The 25,566-nt window shown below is 33.2% G+C and overlaps 2 protein-coding genes across 5 annotated transcripts in view; one reads left to right on the top strand and one right to left on the bottom strand.

Annotated features, from left to right (window-relative positions):
• MYEF2 (myelin expression factor 2) overlaps nucleotides 1-24,886 on the top strand; it is a 38,140-nt gene extending 13,254 nt beyond the window's left edge. For 2 of the 4 annotated variants that reach the window (XM_005559477.5, XM_073995755.1), the window contains 11 exons: nucleotides 5,115-5,306; nucleotides 6,023-6,176; nucleotides 6,733-6,782; nucleotides 6,901-6,964; nucleotides 11,083-11,184; nucleotides 12,690-12,740; nucleotides 13,034-13,102; nucleotides 13,409-13,507; nucleotides 15,599-15,807; nucleotides 15,887-15,938; nucleotides 21,923-24,886. In XM_005559477.5, the coding sequence (XP_005559534.3) occupies nucleotides 5,115-5,306; nucleotides 6,023-6,176; nucleotides 6,733-6,782; nucleotides 6,901-6,964; nucleotides 11,083-11,184; nucleotides 12,690-12,740; nucleotides 13,034-13,102; nucleotides 13,409-13,507; nucleotides 15,599-15,807; nucleotides 15,887-15,938; nucleotides 21,923-22,086 (1,206 nt within the window). In that variant the 3' untranslated portion in view covers nucleotides 22,087-24,886. Of the gene's footprint in view, nucleotides 1-5,114; nucleotides 5,307-6,022; nucleotides 6,177-6,732; nucleotides 6,783-6,900; nucleotides 6,965-11,082; nucleotides 11,185-12,689; nucleotides 12,741-13,033; nucleotides 13,103-13,408; nucleotides 13,508-13,803; nucleotides 13,876-15,598; nucleotides 15,808-15,886; nucleotides 15,939-21,922 lie in introns of all 4 variants that reach the window. The other 2 variants (XM_005559474.5, XM_073995756.1) reach the window with 2 other exon arrangements.
• SLC24A5 (solute carrier family 24 member 5) overlaps nucleotides 19,687-25,566 on the bottom strand; it is a 32,873-nt gene continuing 26,993 nt past the window's right edge. Inside the window, exons 9-10 of the mRNA XM_065547583.2 lie at nucleotides 23,752-23,853; nucleotides 19,687-22,965 (exon numbers count right to left, since the gene is read on the bottom strand). Coding sequence (XP_065403655.1) covers nucleotides 22,643-22,965; nucleotides 23,752-23,853 — 425 coding nt within the window. The 3' untranslated portion in view covers nucleotides 19,687-22,642. The remainder of the gene's footprint in view (nucleotides 22,966-23,751; nucleotides 23,854-25,566) is intronic.

Here is a 25,566-nt window from a genome sequence, read left to right as displayed (position 1 = left end):
TTGTATACTATTTAATTGTACAGTAATGATTTGGTTCCTGGCTTTATCACTTTCTAGTGGGTGTCTGGACATGCTACTTAATTCTCTAAACTAAGTGATTGTAGTAGTACTACTGATAATAGAGACATACCTTGGAGCTATTGCAGGTTTGGTTCCAGACTACTGCAGTAAAGCAAATAAAACAATAAAGTGTGTCACATGTATGTTTTGGTTTTGCAGTACCCATAAAAGTTACGTTTATACTATACTATATTCTATTTAAAGCAATAGCATTATGTCTAAAAGCACAATATACATGCCTTAATTAAAAAATGCTTTATTGCTGAAAATGCTAGTGATCATTTGAGCTTTCATTGTAATCTTTTTGCTGGTGGAGAGTCTTGCCTCAGTGCTAATGGCTGCTGACTGATCAGGGTGGTGGTTGCTAAAGTTTGGGGTGGCTGTCATGATTTCTTAAAATAAGAACAGTGAAGTTTGCTGTATCAATTGACTCTTCCTTTCATAAAAGATTTCTCTGAAGCATGTGATGCTGTTTGATAACATTTTACCCATGGTAGAACTTCCTTCAAAATTGAAGTCAGTCCTCTCAAACCTGCTGCTGCTTTATCAACTAAATTTATGTAATATTCTAAATCCTTTGTTGCCATTTCAACAGTGTCCATAGTATATTCACCAGGTGTAGATTCCATCTCAAGAAATGACTTTCTTTGCTCATACGAGAAGCAACTCCTAATTTGTTTAGGTTTTATCATGAGGTTGCAGCAATTTAGTCACATCTGCAGGATCCACTTCTAGTTCTAGTTTTCTTGCTCTTTCAGTTATGTTCACCATTTAAGTCTTGAAGCCCTAAAGTCATCCATTGGGATTAGAATCCATTTATTCCAAACTCCTGTTAGTATTGATATTTTGGCCTTATGAATCACAGATATTCTTAATAACATCTAGAATGGTGCATTCTTTTCAGAAGGTTTTTAGTTTACTTTGCCCAGATCTATCAGAGGAATCACTGTCTATGACAGCAATAGCCTTATGAATTATATTTCTTAAATAATGAGACTTGAAAGTTAAAATTATTTCTTGATTCATGGGTTACAGAATGGATATTGTGTTAATAGGCCTGCAAACAATGTTAGTCTTCTTGTATATCTTCTTTTGCACTCTTGGGTGACAAGTACATTGTCAATGAGCAGTAATATTTTGAAAGGATTTTTTTTTTTTTTGAGCAAGAGGTCTCAACAGTGGGCTTAAAATATTCAGCCAACTATTCTATAAACAGATGTGCTGTCATCCAGGCTTTGTTATTTCATTTATAGAGCACAGACAGAGTAGATTTAGCCTAATTATTAAGGGCCCTAGGATTTTCAGAATGGTAAATGAGCATTGACTTCAAGTCAACTTAAGGTTACCAGTTGCGTTAGCCCCTAATAGAAGAGTCAGTGTGCCCTTTGAAGCTTTGAAGCCAAACACTGACTTCTCCCTTCTAACTCTGAAAGTCCTAGATGGCATCTTCTTTCTATAGAAGACTGTTTCATCTACACTGAAAATCTATTGTTTAATGTAGCTATCTCGTCAATGATCTTAGCTAGGTCTTCTGCATAACTTGCTGCAGCTTCTACATCGGCACTTGCTGCTTCACTTGTACTTCTATGTTGTAGAGATGGCTTCTTTCCTTAAATCTCATGAACCAGCTTCAAACTTTTCTTCTGCAACTTTCTCACCTCTCTCAGCCTTCATAGAATTGAAGAGAGTTAAGGCCTTACTCTGGATTAGGCTTTGGCTTAAGGGAATGATAAGGCTGCTTTGATCTTCTGTTAAACCACCGAAACTTTCAGACCACTGAAATGTTGTAAGCACAAACAAGTGAAGTATCTTAATAGTTCAAGAAGCATCTTTTCTGTTGTGTTATCCTTCTTCCCCAAAAGTAACAAGTATCTTAAATTTTGTGTTTTTACCTGTTTTTGAAACAGCATTAAGGCTGTTTCACTTTCTGATCATTCATGTGTTCACTGGAGTAGCACTTTTGTTTCCTTCAGGCCAGGCTTTTCACCCGTCTGAACTTTTGACATGCCTTCCTCACTAAGCTTAATCATGTCTAGCTTTTGATTTAAAGTGAGAGACTTGCAACTCTTTCTTTTACTTGAACACTTAGATGCCATTTTAGGATTATTAATTGACCTAATTTCAATATTATTGTGTCTCGGAATAGGGAGGCCCGAGGCGAAGGAGAGAGATGGGGAACGGCTGGTGGGTGGAGCAGTCAGAACATTTATTGATTAAGTTCTCTGTTTTATTTAGGCACAGTTGATGGTGTACCAAAACAATTAAAACATCAAAGATCAAAGATCAAAGATCACTAATCACAGATCACCATGACAGATAATAATGAAGAAGGTTGAGATATTGCATGAATTACCAAAATGTGATACAGAGACACAAAGTGAGCACATGTTGGGGAAATGGTGCTGATAGGCTTGCTGGACACGGGGTTGTCACAGACCTTCAGTTTACAACAAGTGCAATATCTGCAAAGTGCAGTAAAGTGAAGCACAATAAAACGAAATGTGCTTTTATTTACCCAATAGGATTTTTTATGAGGATTAAATGAGATACATGGTAAAAAGCTCTGGCATCAGAGAACCTCTCTAACTCAGGATAAATTACTTAAACTTTCTCCTTTGTTTTCGTATTACTAAGATGGGAGTAATAATGGCACCTACCTTGTAGTGCTATCAGGACTCGAAGAGTTAATATATGTAAACCATTTAGTGTTGGCTATTTATTATACTTGTGGTATTACCATTATACAAAGCACTAAGCACAGTGCTCAAGATATTTTAACTACATAATAAATGTTAGCTGTAGTAATAATGATTGTTATTCCTGTCCAAGAGTCTCTTGTTCCTGAGTGTGAGATAATAGCTTGAGATTAAAGGCCATGCTACCAACATATAACATGTATCCCAGATCCCTTTATTTGAGTTTGCTTCCAAATTATTCTAGTCCTGTTTACGTCTGGGGGTTTATTATTTAAAAAGTTATTAGCAGGAATGTATAGAAAAATTTTGACTGTTGTGATTTGTGTCACCTTTTTTTTAAAAAAAGCTTGGAATTAAAATAATGGCAAAAACTGCATTTACTTTTGCACAGAGCTGACAATTTTCTGTTTTCTGTTTTCTATTTCTCTTCAAAGGAATAGTACTACAGATTCTTAGTGTCTTTTCTTTTATTGGAAAAAAAAGTTTGTTGGATGCTAACTATCAAAGCCATGTTATTGTGTTCTTTTAAGTTTCAGCGTACTGTAGATCCTCAGCAATATTTCAGAGACCCTGCAGTTATATAATCCAAGTTGAAAGAGGATGCCACCATTTTTAACTTTTTTTAAGAGAAAAAAAAAAGGCTAAATTTGGCCCAGCTAAATGATGAGGGATTTATTCAGTTGACTTTTTTGGATTAATGTCACTTTGGCAGTCCCTTTCCTGGGATATCTGATTTATAGAGGTGTGGGTGGAATGAATGCTTAGAACTGCTACTGAGGAAAGTCAAAGGAAGGTGTATTTCCAATGTTCCTTAACAGACTTTAGAATTACATTTTTTGTTTCATTTAATTAAATGCAGAATAGTAGCGGTTATAAACTGCTACTGTAGGCCCTCCAAAAGCAATAGCAGTCAGTAACCAGCAGACTGACAGCAAGGGGAAAAGAAGAGTAGAAGTCGTGTTATATAGTAGGTGGTTTGTTTTATATACATTTTATTTTATATATGTTTTATATATGCATGCATGTATTGTATGTGTGTATATTTCTGTCATATATATATGTGTATAAAAGATCAGTACAGCAATACATCTTGTTAATCTTACAAGCACAGACAACCGAAATAGCTTACTATACTAGTTCAGGAAACATCTTCTCTTCTGAGTTATCTTTCTTCCCCATAGGTAGCCACTATCCTAAATTATGTATTTTTACAAACTCTTTTTGAATCCTTGGACCTAAAGAATTTATTATTTATTAACATGTTTTGAAGTATTATTTGATACATTTTTTTTCTTTTGTAATCCTTTTTATTCCTTGGTAGTGAAGAAGTATGTTGGAAGCCAGAATGGTTTTATTATTTCATCTACCTTTTCACCTTTTATTCTCCATCCATCCTAGAGAATTTATTAAAGTCACCCAACTTCCTTTTTTAGTACTGTATTCCCAGACTGAGGCCAGCAAAGTAGATTTGGTGGTTGCCTTTACACTTCATCTTAGCCTAAAGATGGAGAAGTGATGATGATGATTGCCTTTAACATAATCATTTGGCATTGCAGATGATAGTCTATCAGTGTGTTTATGTGGTTTTTGTTTACTCATTTTAGTTTTTTAGTATTGCACCTACTGGGGTGAGTGTGAGAAGGACATTTATGTTTGTGTGAGTGCATGTGTGTGTGCGTGTTTGGTTTTGTTTAAAGGGTAGGGTGTTTCTCTTACAAAATTAATGAACCTAACAAAAAACAATGTTTAATGTAATTTCTCACTTGGACATTTAGCCCTCCTTTATCTCTCCCCTCCTCCATCTCAGGTTATAATCATTGTTGAAGAAGGTAAGAGTTTAGAAGGTGGGTAATTGTATTTTGTTCAGGAATAAAATTTACAGATTACAATCGACCATCCTGTCCTCTACCCTAGTATTTGGGTTTTATAACAGTCTGTTCCACTATTGAAAAGCTTTGAATTAGTCTGAGTTTGGCATTCCATTGGGCATCCAGTAGTGAGAATTCACCATTCCTACATTTTGGAAAGAAAAGTCACAGTGAGTATTTCGCTCTTCTTTGAGTTAATTGTATGTGTACTTGTACCCTAGTGTGAGAGCAAAATTAAACTAATTTCAAGTTCTTAAGTGGCTTTAGTGATTGGAAAAAAATATTTAACTGGCATCTCTAGAGGCTGAAATCTTTTGTCTATCCACAGGTTTTTATGGGACTCAATTCTCTGGATGAGAAAAAAAGCTCACTCTTCAAGAGGGTCAATAATTTGAGTCAGAAGGGATAGCTACTGTAGAATTTAAGTTGTTATTTTAATTATATAGAACTGATGTATTTAGTGGAATTTAACATTCAATGTGTGTTACAGGATCCTGATGGAGAAAATGCTCGTAGGGCATTGCAGCGAACAGGAGGATCATTTCCAGGAGGACATGTCCCTGATATGGGATCAGGGTTGATGAATTTACCACCTTCCATTCTCAATAATCCAAACATTCCTCCTGAAGTCATCAGTAATTTGCAGGCCGGTAGACTTGGTTCCACAATTTTTGTTGCCAATGTAAGTTCAAGCTTTAGTCTAAAACTTGTCATTCAGATAGATAGATAATTTGATTAAATAAATGTGTTATAGGTTTATAAAACATTTTGCTTATTTTTATTTTTTATTTTTAACTAAAGTAAGTGAAATAGTAATTATTGTAAACTCAAAATCAGTTGATGTATATACATGCGTATATATATACACACACACACACACACACACAGACACACAAGGTTAGAGTTTAAATACAACTATTTGGATTTTTTAAACACAGAACTGTGCAATTTATACACATTCAAGCAGTTCTTGAAATTATATGTGTTTTGGTTTATATTGGTAAATGGATTTCTTTTTTGTAGCCTTGATATTTGTGAATATGCATGTCATAGTTGGTTTGTCATTTGTTCTAAGCATTTGAAAGTCAGTGAAAACAATACTTTTCAAAATCTGGATTTCTCTTGGTAAAAATAGATGTGCAAGTTTCAAATGTAAAAAACAGGTTTGAGCAGTTTGAGAGATGATTTTGGAAATTAAAAAAAGGATAAGGAACAATGTAGATGTAGCTTAAATGATTTTAAACAACTGAAGATGTTTTTAAATTTGAACATTATCGATATATTGTTGAGCTGGAATTATAGTTCTTTATGGTTTTAAGAGTTTAGAAAAGATTCTTTTGTATTTGCAGATGGGGAGAGGGATTTATTAGGTATGTAACGATACAATTTTATGTTAAGCTTGACTTCAAAGTTGGTTGGAAGAAGCTAAAGGAAGTGTTCAGCATAGCTGGAACTGTGAAGCGGGCAGATATTAAAGAAGACAAAGACGGCAAGAGCAGAGGAATGGGCACTGTCACTTTTGAGCAAGCAATTGAAGCAGTTCAAGCAATTTGTATCCTGATTTACATTTCAGCATTGGTTATGAGGTGGTTATGAAGAAGCATAATACCACCTTTTTTTTTTGGCGGGGGTAATTGAATTTAAGGTTGCCTGGCTTAGAGATGTGTGTTAGACTTTAGTCTCCAGCAAATAAAACCCTTACTAGGTCTAAGTATTAAAGTCACTCTTAAAACTTGAATAAGCCATATTGTACAGGGCTGATAACGAAGTTTTTTCTTTTCTCTCTTCCTACTGCAATTAATTGTATACATGCATTTAACAATTGTGTAATCCATTGTATATTAATGAATTTACTTTAAGCGAAGTCTTACAAGTTTACTTTTTTCAATGGTTGAATTAAAAATACCTCTTATTGATGAAATAAAACCATAAAGCAAAGAATTGAATATTTTTTTGAGTAAAGTTTTTGAGTGGCTAATACCAATAAGTATTAAAGATGTTAATTAAAATATCAGAGATAGTTGGACTGTAAGATTATTAAAAATTAGTTTGTGTTCTGGTATAATTTTATAGTTATCTTAACTGGCTTTCCTTGACTGAACCAATAGCTATGTTCAATGGGCAGTTTTTATTTGATAGACCTATGCATGTGAAAATGGTGAGTTCCTGTATATCACTTCAACTTCCAACCTCTTCAAATCTTTTATTGGCTCTCTTCTACGTTACAGTTCTTTCTGGTAATATGTTAACCATATTATAAACTTTCTCACAATTAGGATGACAAGTCTGTTCCTCATGAAGAGTACCGTTCACATGATAGTAAAACACCACAATTACCACGTAAGTAAAAGCTATTATGAGAAACAACATAGGGTTTTTTGGGTTTGTTTTATTATATGCTAAGCAAAACTTTGTTTTTGTGCCTACATCGTAGTTTCTCACAATTTGGGATTAGTTTGGAGTTATGAAGATAGTTTGGCGCTATTGATTAGGAAGACTGTTGTGTGCCATTTTTGTTTTCTTTTTGGTAACTTTTCCTAACTGATCAGCAATACATTCTAGAATGTTTGGTAAATGTATACACTTGAAGGAAAAAAAGTCCTCTCTAATTTCGCCTCTCTAATCTGTGGGTAACCTCATTGTAACATTTTTGTGTATTTTCTTCCAGCCTTCTATGTATATTTTTTACATAGTTGGGAACAAAAATAATTTTGAATTATTTTTTGTTTAACATTAGAGTACAAGCATTTTCTCATGTTGAAAATTATTTTCAAATATTTTTATTGGTAGTATAATAGTCTAACATATAGATGTTCCATAACTATTTCGCTGTTCTGTATTTTAGGTGTTTTAACTTTTATTTCCTTTTGAGTAACCACAGAGTAACACATGCCTTTTTGTTCCCAAATCTTTGTAATGTTTTTGGGTACTTCCTTCAAACAGATATTCTGAAGTAGATTTACAGTTCTCATGGGTTAGTGTTATCAAATTGTTTTCCAAATGACTATAACAGTGTAATATACTCATTGTATTATGTGTCTCAGTGCCTCCTTTGAAAAGTGGGGATAATAATGGTGTCTACTTCATGGGGTTGACATGAGTATTACGTGAATTAATATATGTAAAGCACTTAGAATCGTTTTGCATAAACACTCAGTAAATATTAGCTATTGTTTTTACTATTTCACTGCGTCTTCTCTGGTTTTTAAAGTATTCTTATAAGAAATCTTAAATATACAGACAAAAGTAAAATTACTCATATAGTTATATGCCATATTTGTTGTAGATTTTTTTCTTTAAAATAAAAAATTTTACAGGTAAAATGGAGCTTCCCCATCTCCCTTGCCCATCTTTCAACTTATGCCTTACCTAGAGGAAACAACTTATGGATAGAGTATTTATCATTTAGGTTTTAATAATTTGACTGCACATTTGTACATCCATAAACATAGGGAATTGTTTTGTTGGATTTAAAATTTTGTTTGAGTGATATCATAATGTATTATGTAACTTGCTTTTTTTGTTTAAAATTATTTTTGAGATTCATTTATGTTGATAGATGTAGCTCTAGTTTCTTCATTTTAACTGCTGATACCACATTTTGTACATTTTTCTGTTTTTTAGATTATTTTAAATTTTAGTCATTGTGTGTTAAGTTGGAAAGTATTTGCTCTTTTTTATCAGAATTATATGTTCTCTTTATATTTGCTAGAAATTATGTGTAAAACTGGCTTTCATCTGTTGTTTCTGGGAAGTTTTTAACTATTGATGGCTTATATTTTCTATCGTTTTTTGAGTCAATTTTTGTAATTTCTATTTTTCTAAGGATTTTTTCTATTTTTGTTCATTTTCAAATATTTTGGCATAAAATTATCTCTAAGTTTTTGCTACATCTGTGGTTCTGTTTTAAAAATTCTGCATGTTTACAATTTTTATTTTTTTCTTGGTTAATTTTGTTAGAAATTTGTCAGTTTTAATGGTGTATTCAAATAACTGAATTTGAATGTTTTGTATTTTTAATTTCTGCTCTTAGCCTTATTATTTTTTTCCTTCTCTTTATTGGGGTTTAGTTTGTTTTTGTCCTAACTCCTTAAGTTGAATGCTTACTTCAAATTGGTAGCTTTTCCTTTCTAATATAAGCAGTTATGACTATAAAGTTACTACATGGGTTTTGCTATGGAGCATTTTTATGATGGGTCAGTTTTTAGAGTATTTAAAAATTACCATTATGGGCTGGGCATGGTGGCTCACACCTGTAATCCCAGCACTTTGGGAGGCTGAGGCGGGTGGATCACTTGAGATAAGGAGTTTGAGATCAGCCTGGCCAACATGGCAAAACCCCGTCGCTACTAAAAATACAAAAAAAAAGTAGCCAGGCACGGTGGCGCATGCCTGTAGTCTCAGCTACTCAGGAAACTAAGGCAGGAGAATTGCTTGAACCTGGGAGGCAGAGGTTACAGTGAGCTGAGATTGTGCCACTGCACTCCAGCCTGGGTGACAGAGGGAGACTCTGTCTCCAAAAAAAAAAAAAAAAAAAAAAAATCACCATTATGATTTCTTATTGAGCCATATATTATTTGAAAATAGAAGTTTTCAATTTCCAAATGTATGAGGTTTTTTTTTTTCTTTGTACTTTTTCATTTCAATGTAGTCAGAGAACATGGTTTATATGTGAGTGTGATTCTTTGGAATTAATTTGGACTTATGGATGGCCTACCCTATGGCACATTTTTCTTAGTATTCTGGGTATAGTTGGTGAGTGCGGTGATCTATATATGTTAATCAAATCAAGTTTGTTAATCATTTTAGTTGTCTTAGATCCTTACTAATAATTTTTTCTGCTGTAACACTTTATTTTATTATCTTATGTGTCTAGTAAAATTGCCCAGTAGAATAGTGGATTTGTCTACTTTTTCTTGTTTTTACTTAAATATTTTTAAGCTAGCTTAGTAGGTACATCTAGATTAGAGTTGATATATTTTCCTAGTGAATCAAAAATTTTATAGGGTGATTTTTTTCTCTAGTAATTACTTTGAGTCTTTGGTCTAATTTTAATGTAAGTATGGCAGCTTTATTTTGTTTTGTACTTGCCTGGCACATTTTTCCTATTTTTTTACTGTTTTAGGCACACCCCTTATAAACGGTGTTATTGCTGGGCTTAGATAGACTTTTTAAAAAACTCACTTCGATAGTTTTTTTTGCCCATGAAATTGAAGAGTTCAGTTTCTTCACATGTATTGGTTCATTTGGATTAATTTCTATTATATTATTTTGTGTCTTATTTTTCTGTCTTACAAATACTTATTTTTCTCCTATCGTGGATTGTTCTGGATATTTTAATATTTCTATGAAGCCTGAAGTTAATATAATTATTCTTTTATGTAATAGTAGACTGACCTTTCGATGCAGTCACTTTCCTACTGAATTATACTATCATTGCTCAGCGTTTTAGTTCTGTATTATTAGTTCTGTACTATTTTTTTTTCTGTCCTGCAAATTAGACAATGTTATTTACCATTTTCTTGTGTCATCACTCCTCTGCTTTTATGGACTCTGGCACTGATTTTTTTCCTCTGAAGCATGAATGTTAGAAGCTCTTTTAAGTGAGGATCTTTTATTTGTAAATTCTCTCAATTTTGGTTTTTAAATGTCTTCAAAGATAGTTTAACTTGTTGTATAGTTTAAGATTGATAATTATTTTCTCTAAGCACTTTGAAAGTATTCTATAGTCTTCATGTTTACACTGTTGCTATTAAAGTCAGCTATTTGTTGAATCGTCCTTTCTTTATAAGTAATCTGTCCTTGTAGCTGATTTTAAGACTTTGGTCTTTGTTGTGCAGTTTGACAACAAAGACCCAAGTTTTAAAATCAGCTCCATGTCATTATGGAAGTAACCTAAGGTCTCAAAAATTTCCTCTTTTATGGATAATAGATGTGGAAACACTTAAGGTGCCATTAAATACAAATAAATATTTATATCAATGAGAAAACTAGGTAATGTAATATTTGCCTTATTCAGTGTTATACTTTCATGGTTATTGACTTTTTAGTTTGATTTGAGCCATTTAAAAAGTAATTATGAAATTTTAAGTGGGTCTACAAATTTGGACAAGATGCTCATTTTCAGATATGTGTGCCGTATATAAGGTGATAAGATATTACTCAAAATCCTCTAGGTGTTTTATTATTCCTTTCAGTGCACCTTTAAGTGGGGTATAAGGTGCACTTTATAGTATATCATGTTTTATTTCATAAAACACTTCTCATTAATAAATGGTTTTATAGTCAGGCTTCAGTGTGCTACTTTCTAGATAAAAACAAGAACCAGTGCTCTTACTTGAAAATTTGCAGAAATTGTAGAGATACTACTACAGGTATATACCTCTTTAAAAAAGTTTATTGCCAATTAGTTAATCATATATGGATCTTGGTAATAATTGTTCTCATTTTTGTTTTAGGTGGTCTTGGAGGCATTGGGATGGGACTTGGTCCGGGTGGACAGCCTATTAGTGCCAGCCAGTTGAACATAGGTGGAGTAATGGGAAATTTAGGTCCAGGTGGTGAGTATTCTAACTTTTTTTTTTCTTTTTAAATGATACATATGCTAGCTAATAAAGCCTCCATTGATGTGGTCTGTAATAATGTTTAAAGGACTCTAATTAATAGTTAGATATTTATGATGTCACTTGATTCTGAAAAAGGGATGAAACCTTGAGCACAGCTGACATGAAAGAGATAGGCAGAAGTCGGGAGAGTTTCTTTGGGGCCAGCTGTGTTGTAGCTAGCCTTTTAGCACTTTGGATTTTGAAATGTCTTTAAGGCAGAAGGAGAATATATCATGTATGTACAGTATTTATGGAGTAGCTGAAATGCTACCATATCATAGGCAACTGAAGTTTGTTTATCCAGTTGGGAAGGTAGCTTTTCAGTTAGTTAGTTGGCTGCTTACCTGGAAGAACTCTCAGTTCATTTTTAGAGACTGGTTTTTAAACTTTGATGTTAGGACCCTTTTATATCTTAAAATTTGTTGAGAACCCAAAAATGCTTTGTTTATTTAGTTATAATTACCAGTATTTACTGTATTATAAATGAAAAATTAGAAATTAAAAAAATTACATATTAAAAAATGATAAACTCATTACATGGTAAACTCATACTTAAAAGCTTTAAGAAAATAAACTGTTTTTCAATGCAAAAAAGAAATTGGTGAGGAGAGTGGCATTGTTTTACCTTTCCACACATTTTTTTAATGTTTGACTTAATATTGCTGTTATATCTGTTTCTGCATTTAGTTTTTTGTGATATTGTATATCATGTAGTCTTTGGAAAATGACACCTTAAACTCAAGAAAGTGAGGGTAAAACGTCAAATAATGTCTTAGTGGTGTTTGGTGACTTAAGTAGTTTTGACCTATTGAACCCTAAAGAGTCCCTGGACCATACTTCTTGAATTACTGGCTTAATTGATGGACTAATAAATGCTATCAGATTCCTATTTTTGCCGAGATGCTGTAGTCACACTTTAAATTATGAGGCTCATTATCATAATCATTCTGATCCAAACAAGTTTCCTCCCTTAGCCTTAGACTTTCACACCTACCTACCCTCTCCTAAATCATACTATTTATATTTTTAAAATTTTTACTGCTCCTTTTAACTGCCATGTTTAGAGAGTCCTTACATTCTGGCCTGATCTCTAAATCTGCTGTAATGATATTTCTGTGTCTATGCTGGAAAAAAATCATTGATAGTAATATTTCTGTGTTTATTGTGGAAAAAAAGTGAATGATTACCTAGTTCTAGATATTCTCTAACTGAATGTTGTGGGGTTACTAGTGAATTTCGCTTTCTTGTCTAATAAATGTTCAAAGAGACCTTTTTGAAGACTCATGATTAGGCAGCTGCTATGGCATAGCACTTTAAACCATGCCTCCTATACCTTACTGCTTCTCTAGTGTTTCATTGTGGTTATACCAGTGGTATCTATTTTGCTATAATGCATTATATCATCTTTTAGTCATAAAAGTAAAATATACTTAAAGTACATACTGTGTATTTTATTTGAGGTATGGGAATGGATGGTCCAGGTTTTGGAGGAATGAATAGAATTGGAGGAGGTATGTATAAAGATTTGTTTTTTTGTATGTACCCATCACCATTTTTAATAAACTAGAAACTGTGTTGAGAATTCCATGAAAAAAAAAAGTCATGGTTTATTGTTGGCTCATGTTCTAAAGGCTGCTAGCAGAAATTGAGCCTGGTACATACTTAAAGGAAGGTGATGTGTTAAGAAGTAGCTGCACAAGGTAGGGTGGATGTAGAGCTTACTGGTGAGACTTAACATTTACAAAATGTACCTTTCAGCTACATCACTGACAGTTGGATCTCAAAATTAATCTTTATTCCATAGGAATAGGGTTTGGTGGTCTGGAAGCAATGAATAGCATGGGAGGATTTGGAGGAGTTGGCCGAATGGGAGGTAGGTAAATGTATGCAGTGGGAAGTGTGGGCACATTTAGTTTTCCCTATTATTAAAGTTTCCCCCCTATAACTTAGGAATGGGTGCTAAAAATGTCTTCGGAAGGCATGTAGGCACTAGGATATAAGGACAGGCCTGGTGGGAATGGGGATGATATGTGTGGCATGTGAGGTAAATTGGGTAAATGACAGACTGTTTTGTTTTTGTGACTTATGCTGTCTTTTTATAATTTAGATACATTCCTGAATGTTTTCGTCCTGCATTGATATATTTGAAAAAGGTTAATTTGTTGCACAATTTTTTCAGAGTTGTACCGTGGTGCCATGACTAGTAGCATGGAGCGAGATTTTGGACGTGGTGATATTGGAATAAATCGAGGCTTTGGAGATTCCTTTGGTAGACTTGGTAGGGCTGGCTGCATACTTCTTTTCTTTTTGTAGGCTATAATTTTTGAAATTTGGTTTCTCTTTTTTTGTGAAAAATCAGAAAATCATAATGTTTTATACAATTTACTACTGAAGAAAACACTTTAAAGATTTTAATATGCTAGCTCTCTTTTTCAACATCTTACATATTTGAACTCTATTTTCAGAAGACTTTATGCTTTTCAATTATTGTAAATCAGAGCACATAGTACCTTGGGAATTTTAAAGTATGATTATTTAAATTAATTAGTATATTATCTTTCCATCCTTGTTTAGGCAGTGCAATGATTGGAGGGTTTGCAGGAAGAATAGGAGCTTCTAACATGGGTCCAGTAGGATCTGGAATAAGTAGGTTTAAATTTTACTAGAATTTATTCAGTAATATTTGAGTGCTTGCAAAGACTTTGCAAGAGTAGTTATTGTAGTATAGTAATACTTTGTTCTTATATGTTAATGTGTCTTGCTATAATTTGAGAAATCTTGATAATTGAGTGAAGCCTTTCTGTTTGGTTATTGTTTGAAATTTCTAAATTAACTGTTTGAATTTTACTTCTTTGATATTTCTAAACTGTGTGTTAATGGCCAGTCCAAGAACCTTCTTTCCAACTAGGGAATCTGGGGATTTCTCTGATCATGTGTCAGGAACAAGTTTTGCTTTAGCACCAACTTTGTTTCCTTTCTTATTTTCTATAATAGCTATTAGTGACTAGCTTATTTTGTTTGTAAACATCTGTGTCTTTTGGTAAATGCAGATATAACACTCTTAGGCATCTCCTGAACTTGAGTCAGGCTAAGGTTGAAAGAGGTACTTATTTCTTTTCCTCTTGAACCTTTCCCGTAATAGCATCAAGAGTAGTTGCAACACTGGGGAATGCCGAATCTCCCATCCGTCCATTTCCACTACTACCTTTTAGGTCTTACATTAAGCCTGAATACATGGAGTATTTATTATTATTTTTTTAACCTCTTTTGCTTACTGGGACATGTCTGTGAGCTCTCCATACTTTATTGACTTCCTTTAATTGATGAAATTTCACAAACAACATACAACCTATTTAAACTATTCTAAGAGTAAATTCTAAAATCCTGTCAGCTGAAGACATCTACTTCCATTGTATCTTGCTCCTCATTTTATTCTTCCTTCCATCATCTTTTAGCCTCAGCCATTTCCTGTTAGTCCTAACTTCTTTTAGCTCTTTTAGCTCAGTGTCTGTACTTCTGTTTCCCTGATTTTATATTGGTTATTCACAAAAAGCCAATTTGAGGGTGATGTTGATTTTTAGAATTTCCATGTTTGGGGATATTACGTACAAGACAAAAGGTTTGATAATGAGTAAGATGGGAGTAAGTGAAAAGGACAAGAAATCGAGTCAGTGCATAAGAATGACGTAGGTATGAGTTTGGAGCTAAATTCTTAAGCTCTGGCTAACGGGGAGTGATAGCATTTTTTGTTCCCTTGACAAGTTCTGAATAATATTGAGATTAAAAGTTATGTTTTGCTATGATTATTGAATTACCATGAGAATAAAAACTGGGAAACAGAGGTGAAGATGCTGAGGTGAAAGATAAGGTAGGAAAGGAATATTTGTAGGAGAGTACGGTGAGAGCGGCTTGAGTGCTAGAGTTGTAATAATTTGAATTTATCTCTGTGTATCTTTACTCTAGCAATTATTATGCTTGATATTGGAAAATAAAAATAAGGATAAGAACAACTGTCATGTTATTGGAAGCAGTGATTGGTAGAGGATTTATATATTTATATATTTAATGATCAGAATATAATTTTATACAGTTATATATGTATAATATATTTATACAGTGGCTAGAATTTCTCAGCTAACTAAATATATACTGAAGCAAATCTGTTCTTTGGAAAGTTATGTTATCTGTATGAAAATAATTTTATGTTTGTATATTATTTAATTATATAAACAAATTAATTTTCCCCCTTCTTTCTCAAAAATGATTATCTCCTCTTCTTTTCCTCCTTTCTCCTCTTCTCCTTTTCCTTATGTTTTTGAAACAAAAACACAAAATTCCCAAATCCCCCTGTCCTTTCTTGAAAATCCAGGTGGTGGAATGGGTGGCATGAACAGTGTGACTGGAGGAATGGGGATGGGACTGGACCGGATGAGTTCCAGCTTTGATAGAATGGGACCAGGTATAGGAGCTATACTGGAAAGGAGCATCGATATGGATCGAGGATTTTTATCGGGTCCAATGGGAAGCGGAATGAGAGAGAGAATAGGCTCCAAAGGCAACCAGATATTTGTCAGAAATGTAAGCAAATAAATATTAAGGATAATTGAAATTCTTTTTTTTCTTGTATATGTGTTACTAATACCTCTTTTCATTCTAGCTACCTTTTGACTTGACTTGGCAGAAACTAAAAGAGAAATTCAGTCAGTGTGGTAAGTATGCAAATGACTGCAGATATGTTGATATTGATTATGGAGGAAAATTGGTTTTAAACTTTTATACGCTGTGTTTAGACCTTTGCCTGTCCAGATGCCTATTCCTGGATAGTCTTGATAGTGGGCCAGGTCTAATTCCACTTCAAATAAATGAATTATTTCACTATCTTTTGACTTAGAACAGTGCTGTTACTACTAGGTAATAACAAGGTTTAGGTAACAAGGTTTAGGATATATCATATTATTGTTTTTCTGTTAATAAAGATAGGACTTGTTTTATTACCTCATTTTAAAAAGATTGTTTGCATTAAAATTTTTTTTCTCGTGAGAAACATTAATGAGTGGTATATTTATTTCCTTGTTTATAGTATAGTGCCACTGCACTATATATAGTGCTTTGTCAGCATAACCAACTGAGATGCTGATGTCCAATTGATAAGGGAGTTAATAGGTGAGACCCATTCTACATACACTGTATTCCTTCCCAACACAGGAAACCTAGGTGGTAGCATACAACCCACTGCCAGGAATGCCTTGGACATGGGTACATTTTGGTTGCCCTTCTTATTCTTTTATAAACTGTTCTTAACCATAATGATACTACTTATACAACCTTAATGTGTTCCATAAGTTTGTGGAAGATTAGGTGGTTTATTTTAAAAAAGAACTTTTTATATACCATACTTACTTTTGTTATAAAATATCTTAATTGACTAAATTCTCACTTTTTGTTTCTTTTGCAATAATGGGAGAATTCATGTGAGTGATATAAAGTAAAATATTTTTTGCTAGTATTAATATTTTTCTGCTATTGCATGGAATCTCAGAGACTGTAGTCACAATAGGAAGTTACATAAGGTAACATATATATAATTTCTGAGGTCAGGTAGCATATAGATAATTTGTGAGGTCTTGAAGGAATAGGTTTAGTGTTCTGTCACAAAATAACCTTTGTAGCCGCTACAGAGATAATATTATCTCATATTTCTTTATGTCTACTCCTTTGTAGCTTTTATTTATATTAATAGTTATTTGTTCAAGTTTTCTTCCATCCTACATGGAAACTCTTGAAGGCAAGAACTGTCTTTTTATCTTAGCTCCTTTTGTTGCCTCTGTACATATAGTAAGAGTTTATGAAAAGTTTATAAGTTAAGCATTCTGGGTAGATGTTCATTTATTCAGTAATTTATTCATTAAATCCACAAACATATTTTTGGCAGTCTGCTAGGCACTAGAATTTTGAAGGTGAAAAAAGTCAGATGCCCTCAAAGAACATACAACATGAATTTGTCTAGGATATTCTGTTGACTCTCTTTCTTGATCATCCTTTTATTTTGCACTAATCAAAAATTCAAGAAAAAGTTGTTGAAAACAAGTTAACTAGTTGATAGTCACCATTAAGAGAAAGCAAAATAGTAAAGTGGCATTGAGGTATTGGTCTTTGCAGGAGTGAGCAGATCTACCAGAATGAGTAAGCAGTGTCTGGCAGCAGTGTCTGGCCATGAATCCTGTAGACTACAGAGGAAAGAATGTATATAGGGTCTTAGTGAAATACATCAAATGACAAGCAGTGGCAGCAAGTATAATCTCTGTTGATGTTGTTTCAGTGAAAAAAAATCTCCAAATGAGATATGACATTATGTTAAAAGTAGAAATGAAACTTAGCAAGATAAAGAGAAAAGCAGGACAAAGAAATGACAATGAAAAGGTGACCAATGTTGAGTTGACTGTTCTTTATTCTTTGTAGTCTGCTTTCCTTTCGAGGTTAGATATGAGCAAGGCTTGCAGCAAACTTCAAGTCTTTGGTGGGCTTCTGGTTGGAGTGGCCTGATGACCTGAGGACATCAGCAATTGCAAGACATTTTTTGAATGGAAAAAGCATTCTACTCTACATAGAAAATTTTTACAGTATTTTAGCCATATAAAATAATGGTTAAATTATTATTCTTTGCTTTGCTATTTTAGCTCTATCCTTATAATCCTTTTTTGATTATAATTATATTTTAAGATTAATGATTTTTTGTTTTATCAATTCTTTTGTAAAAGTCTCTGACTCTTAGATTTTATATTAAGATAATACCATATTTACACAATTCCCTATATCTCCCTTATTTTTAACCTTGAACTACATTGATGGGAAAGAAAGTTATGATAATACAGAATTAAGTGTCCAGCTATTGACAACTATACAGATTATCTAGCTAGTATGAACTGAACCATCCATTTTTCTGCCATGTCACTTATTTATAAATCTTTTTCTTAGTATGAGACATTTCTGTTTAACATGCTGCAAGCCAGTAATGGCCTCTTGGGCAGTAAAAGGCAGTCTTCTGTTGTTATTCTTCTTCTTGTAAGCCCAAAGAGAGTAAGTATATTCTCTTGCTTGCTTCTTAGTAAAAATCTAGTAGTACTCCATGCATCGCCCATAAACAATGTCTGTCAGTAAAGGGTACCACTGGCAACCCCTCTGCTTATAAATTATCTCTAGTGATTAACTGTTTTCGATGGAGTAATTACAAAGGCTGAGTAAATGTTATTTTATGGGTTATATTACCTCAATAGAACATTTTCTCAACCTTTGTAATTTAGAAAAGATTGCTTTCATATCTTTCCAAATATAACAAGATGAGAAGTAAGTGAATGTAACTGCTATTTTCTAATTCCATCAAGCCCCTGAAGGTAATGTTTTTGACCCTAGCTGGTAAGATACACGTCTTTCCTGTAGCAAAAGAGATCTTTCTTTTTATCTTGCCTTGTATAATTCCTCAGAGAGATGCATTTTCAAAAAGGCTGAGTATAAATAAATTAACCTATTTAGTATTGGACCCCACATCATTTCCGTTTGTACTAATGGGGTCAAATGGGCATAGTCTTTTAAATGTGCTCCCATGTCATCTGTATACTTTAACTGCATTCTGGCCTTCTGGATCAGTATGATGCAAGACTATAACATTTTAGAACTTCAGCACAAGGAAAACCCATTTTCAATTATTCTTGCTATAAACCATATAAACAGATATAACTTTGTTTCACAGATTTCCATTATGTAGTATTTCTACATCAGTGTGCTTGTTAACTGCATGGAAAATGAAGGCTTATGGTAGATTTTATTGATTAAAGTACTTGCTGCTTCAAGCATTTTGAGGGGACTTTAGAATAACTTAAGAGTAAAAATGCAGTAATAGTACAAATGATATATGATGAGCATTCATTGATAGGCATTATCTTTCGTTTGTAAAGAAACAACAGAAAACTTTTCTTTTCTATTCCTTATATCCTTATTATGTTTTCTTATGGTAGAATGTGTGATTTTCCTTTTTTCATCCATGGTTGTGTTAACAGCTTCATGTAGGCAGTAGATTTTATTGAACATTCTTTAATTTGGTCTATTTTTACATGTGTTTTTTTACCAGCATATCCCAAAATATACCCCACAAGATGTCAATAGGCTGGGTTAAATAAAACAGAAAGGTTTCTTTTACTGTGGGACGAATCTTTTTATTACTAGTATATGTAACAGCAATATGTTTGATTATTCTGTGATAATTGATTTCTCGTGGCATACTATTTTGTCCTGTGCTGTTGCCAAAATAGCAGTACTGTTTTTGTTTTCTTGGAATCGCACAAGATTATTAGATATTTAACTTAGTTGAGGAAGTTCTCAGAGCATATAAAAAGTCAGGCAGGTCTGATTTTAATCAGCTATTTGAAACTAATTTTTTTCTCCTGAATTATTTATCTTTAGAAAAGAAAATATTTTAGTTGCTGTTTTTATAGGATCAGGAAGAAACTTAGAAAATTTATAACTGTTTTTGGTTCTGTCCTGCTGGGATTCTTTTTGGGGGAGCAGTCTAACCATGAAACAAATATTTATGGGCTACTGTCCATATAGCTTGAACATCAGAACTGTAAGAAAGTTCAGGTATCTTAGCTGAGGGATCTTGTCAACTAGAAAATTTTTTAGGTCATTGCGAGGTCAGGAATTTGGAGGTCTGAGTGCTGATTTCTAAACTGAAAGAGACAATTTAAGAGAAACACAAAGAAGAGAAACTGTCCCGAAAGATTGAGAGACAGATTATGCAAGAAATAGTGACATATTTTCCATTGAGGTTTTGAAGAAGATTTCTTGCTTAGGTGAACTTTACTATTGCTAATAAACCTATGATGGGATACTTAAGAAAAACTACATTTTTAGGTAAAATTAGGGTAAGGAAGAACCTTTAACCTTAAAAGTCCTTGAAAATCCTCCACAGTTCTTTTCAAAATAACTGTAAGGTGCTGTCCTTTACTAAGAGCTTCTTTAATTAAACTTGCTTTTTTTCAGGTACCAGCATTCAAGATATTAAGAGGACTCTGGAAATTGTGCTGCATTTATCTTTAAATTGTTTTAAAATGTGTTTTCCAGTTTCATTTTATGATGCTTATTAGAAAGTGTGATTGCTGTGTTTTTGCTTTTTTTCCCCATTTCGTTCCAGTTGTGGGCTGAATATTAATTTGGATCTACTTTAACTATTATCATGTAATTTCTCTGGAGATTAGCCTATTTTATAACTTTTCAGAACACATTTAAAGACTATCTGGCATGTGTAACAAGATACTGGTTTTGTCTCAGTATGATATGTATTATCTTAGACCATTTAATTAGTGTTTAGTAGGTGAGCAGTTGACTACCAGTGGTTTTCAAAAAGAAATGCAGTAATAGGGAGTGGATGAAAAAGTGAAAGTATAAAGTAGTCCATCATGTTATAGGTAAGAGATCTAGATTTCCACAGAAAAAAATATTCCTTATGGATTGATATTAAAATTTGATCTTACCTTCTGGAAAGGGCTTATGCAGTTTTTTGACAGGCCCTCTTGTTTTTACCTTTCTCCTTTTTTTCCTCCTCCCTTTATAGAGCTAAATATGTCTGGCTGTCTGATTTGGTTGCCAGACTAAAATTAGCCCATAGTGATCTGGCAACTATAATATTTAAAGTCTTCTAACTTGATTTGTTTTGACATGTACATCTAGTGGGGAGGGAAATATTTTGGTAAGTAGTCACACCCTAAATTTATGACCTGTTTGGATTGAGTGACCATGTATTCCAGTTTGCCTGGGGATAGTCTCACTTTACATCTGTTACTTATGTGTAATTATTGATAACTCCCCTTTTACTCTCAAAAGTGTTCTGTTGTAGTGATGAATTCTTGTGGCCACTTTGTATTTTGATAAATGGTATTGATTTACTTCAGATACCAGTCTCTAGAGTTAGCAATGATATAACTACATAAGGACAGGTTTCTGGTTTTCTTCCTCTTTCCTGAAGCTTCTCTGAGATTCTCCTTGACATCACTGTTTTTACCTTTATTGATTTAAATCTATGCTATCTTTTCCCGTGACTATTTCTGTAGCATATTTGGTGCCATTCTTAGACTTTGAGCTCAAATTGTGGTATTGAATAAATGGCTTTGGCACTGTGGTTGCAAGCAGAATTAGTGGGGCCCTTTGTAGCCTGATAGAAATTAGATTTCTGGTCAGTTGCACTTGTTTGCAGGGGATAAAGGAGTGAAATGAGGATAAAAGGGAAGGAAGAGAGAGAGATTAGGGAGACTGGGCAGTAAGCAACCATTTATTCTAAAAATAATTTTGTATAAATGTGTAAGTTTGTCATAGGGCATGGTGAGTTGGTGGCATTTTGTGCTAGCTTGACTTATTGCTTATACAGTTAACCTCAGGAATTAGGGATTTAACATAAATAAAATACATTAAATCCTAGGAAAATCTTTCCTGATTCCAATTTTGTATATTCTAATATGTATATATTTATTACTTTATATGAATTGTATTTTACTCCAAATATAATGCTTATATTATTTGTTATTTAAAAAAATGATGTTTTTAATCAAATTATCATAATTGGCTATGAGGAATTTCAAACCTATAAAGTGAAATAGAACTCATTTAATAACTGACTAGTAATTCTGTAACTTTTATTTTACAGGTCATGTAATGTTTGCAGAAATAAAAATGGAGAATGGAAAGTCAAAAGGCTGTGGGACAGTCAGATTTGACTCCCCAGAATCAGCAGAAAAAGCCTGCAGAATAATGAATGGCATAAAAATCAGTGGCAGAGAAATTGATGTCCGCTTGGATCGTAATGCATAATTTCAAGCCATGGTTGGAACATTCCTACATCTGTTTTGCTGAATCTCCTAGTAAAGTCATTTTTTTTTAAGTAATATTGTATGCTTACAAAAGCTGTAAAAATGAACTTTTAAAACTCCCACCAGCTTTTAACAGTATAATGTTAAAAATATACTGTAATTTTTGTTAATCTCAAGTTTGGGTTTTTAAAGACAGCAAGTCTGGTCATTCAGTTTAAATGAATGGTTATACTGTTTTTAATGAAATAAGCCATTTTCTTGTTGTTTTCAGTACTACATAGTTGGATTTGTTTGTTCTAGTTTCTCCAGTTTTTGTCAACTTATTGTATGGTAAAACAGATTTTTTGTGCCCCAAAACTTCTGTTTTATAATATGTAATTCTTCATGAAAAGAAAGGGCTCAGAAAAATTAGGATATGATTTTGGTTGGTTTTAAATTACTGTAAGTTTTAGATTCTAAGGTTCAGGATTTAAAAAATTTGATTTAAATGAAGAAATTGATTTTTCTCTCTGCCCCTCCCTGCCATTCATATTTTCTGCATAACACTGTTAATAATATCAACCTCCACAGCCCCTTATTTTATTATTTCCAATAATTCCAAGTTCATATAGAACTGATAATGTAGCAAGTCCCAAGTATGATAATAGGCAGACTATTCCCAACTTTCTGTCTAGTTTCCAGCCATTGAAGTGAACTGCTAAAAAAAGAAAAATAATTGAAACGTTGAGAGAGATGGTTGTGTAAGTTAGTCCTCTGCTGTTTACTTCTATAGGAGCTGATCCATTTATAAATGCAGTTTTAATAAACCATGGAATACCAAGGCACAACATATCAAACACATTGGATCCCACGATGTTAGACATAGCCATATCTCCTTTCCCTACAAAAGAAAAGCATATTGTTAAAATGTGCTTACCAATACTGTATTTTATTAATCTTCATAAGAAAAGAAACACTGGATACTTTTTTGTTGTTGATTCATTTTGGAAAATTGTTAGAGCAAAAGTCTTACTGAATTTGTATTTTTAAATTTTTCTTGGGTTAGTATTTAAAGTCTTAACATTTATTTAATTATATTTATTAAACCATTTTTCAATAAGGTATCTAGCTTACTTGTTGCTTTTCATTGTAATTTAACATGGTCCATTACTATTTAATGCACATTTCAAATGAATATTATTTGGGGGATTAGATTGTGTGAAATTAACCTGCTATTAAATAGTAAACTCTTCCTCTTGAGTCACTTTTTTTTTCCCCTTCAAAGTATGTTACTGAGGAAGTAAACTTTTTTTTTTTTTTTTTTTGAGACTGAGTCTTGCTCTGTTGCCCAGGCTGGAGTGCCGTGGCGCGATCTTGGCTCACTGCAACCTCCACCTCCTGGATTCAAACAATTCTCCTGCCTCAGCCTCCTGAGTAGCTGGGATTACAGGCGCATGCCACCATGCTGGGCTAATTTTTTAATTTTTAATAGAGATGGGGTTTTACCATGTTGGTCAGGCTGGTCTCAAACTCCTGACCTTGTGATCCACCCGCCTCGGCCTCCCAAAGTGTTGGGATTACAGGCGTGAGCCACCACACCCGGCCGGAAGTAAACATTTTTAAAGCTACTTTTACTCATTCTAGCCATGTAGAATGACCATTGCAGCTTAAGGGACTTAGTTCTTACCTTTTCTTGCGACCAACACGCTTGTAATTGTGTCTGGTATGCTTGTTCCTGCTGCTAATAAAGTAAGGCCCATTACTGTATCTGGAATTTCTAGTGTTTCCCCTGTAATAAACAGATACTTCAGGTTACAAATCTTAAAGAGTCACTAACCATCTTTTGCAGTTATTTTGGGTATTTCCTTCCTGAACAAAAATAAAATAGGCAGATTTAGAATTCAGAGCCAATATGTGCTTGCTTAGTTTTTTAGCTAGCAACATATTTGAATCAGGCTGGTAATTTGGGTAACCCAGGTAGCACAGATTTTTAATGACAATCTAAAGATGTATGTAACAGCCAAAATTCTGCCACTGAGAAATTTTCCTGTTTGATATTCTTACGGAAGATGTTTATGTCCACCATTATCTCATCAGGGCTGTGCTGAATATTTGCTAATGAGAGTGATCATTCCTGTTTTTCTTTCTTAAAAAATTTTATTAAATTAGAGTTAAGCAAATTAATTATAGCTATCTTTAAGCTATAAATGTGTTAACATGTATATATATCATTTATTACATTCTACTTTAGTGATATACCTTAATTTAGTGGGCTTTGGCAGGGTGGGGAGGGGGAACATTCATTAATCTCTCAGGAAAACAAAACCTGTTTGTTTTCTACTTGAGTCTAACATATGGTCCCAATTTATTAATACTTCTATTAAATTTGATGTCAGGTCAACATTGATCAGAAATGTATTTATTCTCAGAAACAGAACCAGAGAGAAGTTAAAAAAAGTTAAAACATATGTAACTGTTCTTTTAATGTTGTAATTGAAAACTTGGTTTAGCATCTTTTTTTCTTTTTCTTAAAATGCCAATTAAAATAACTTAATTAGAAAGTAGCTTATTTATTGCATGCTTACATATTGATACTGGAATTGGAATTGGTTAATTTCTATTACTGGCTTTGCTAGAATTCATACGTGCATAAATAACACTAATAGTTATAATCTTGGGGGGCTGTTCTGTGATCTATTACATGATTTTTGCTCTCTTTTTATTTTCCTAATATCAAGTGTGTTCTGGCTGAGTGAATTTGGATAGATATAATATGCAAGCTAATTGGACTTTTTCATTTTTCTCATTAAAAAAGGAAGAAATAATCTGCTTTTTGCTGGCATACTATTCTAAGACTTACACTAATTTGGGAAAAGTCAAGGGTCAACAAATTTTTGTGTCTGTGAGGGGCCAGATATTAATTATTTAGGCTTTGCAGGCTGTATGATTTCTGTTGCAGTTACTCAGCTTTGCAAATGTAGTGTGAAAGCAATCATAGATAATATGTAAAACCTTACTAATAAAAACAAGCTGGGTTATTTTGGCACACAGGCAGTAGTTTGTTCACCTCTACTATAAGTTAATTTGGGTTAACCTTTGTAGGAGAAATTACAGATTATTTTTGTCTTTGTTTATAGTTTTTTTGTTTAGAGACTATAGTGGATTATGGCCAAGCAGCAGTAGTTAGTTAAGTCTTAATCATGAAGGTGGTAGAAACCTAGAATAAAACTTTTATACCCTTTTCACTCATTTCATAGTATGTTTGTAGTGTCATGTTGAAAAGTCAAATAAAATATAATCCGGTTAAGCAGTGAGCACCCATTGTTTTCCCAAAAATAGAGCTCCTTGCTTTTTTTTTTTTTTTTTTTTCCATTATGGAATGGAATTCAATATAAAGAGTATTGTGGATCCCATGGAATGTGATTAAATTATTAGCATAATAAAAAGACATCCTATGAATTTGATTTCATTTATAAGATCTCTTGAATTGTACCCCAGGCTG

The sequence above is a fragment of the Macaca fascicularis genome, chromosome 7, assembly GCF_037993035.2.
Source record: "Macaca fascicularis isolate 582-1 chromosome 7, T2T-MFA8v1.1".
Taxonomy (NCBI): Eukaryota; Metazoa; Chordata; class Mammalia; order Primates; family Cercopithecidae; genus Macaca; species Macaca fascicularis.
This window is presented reverse-complemented; position numbering and strand designations above follow the sequence as displayed.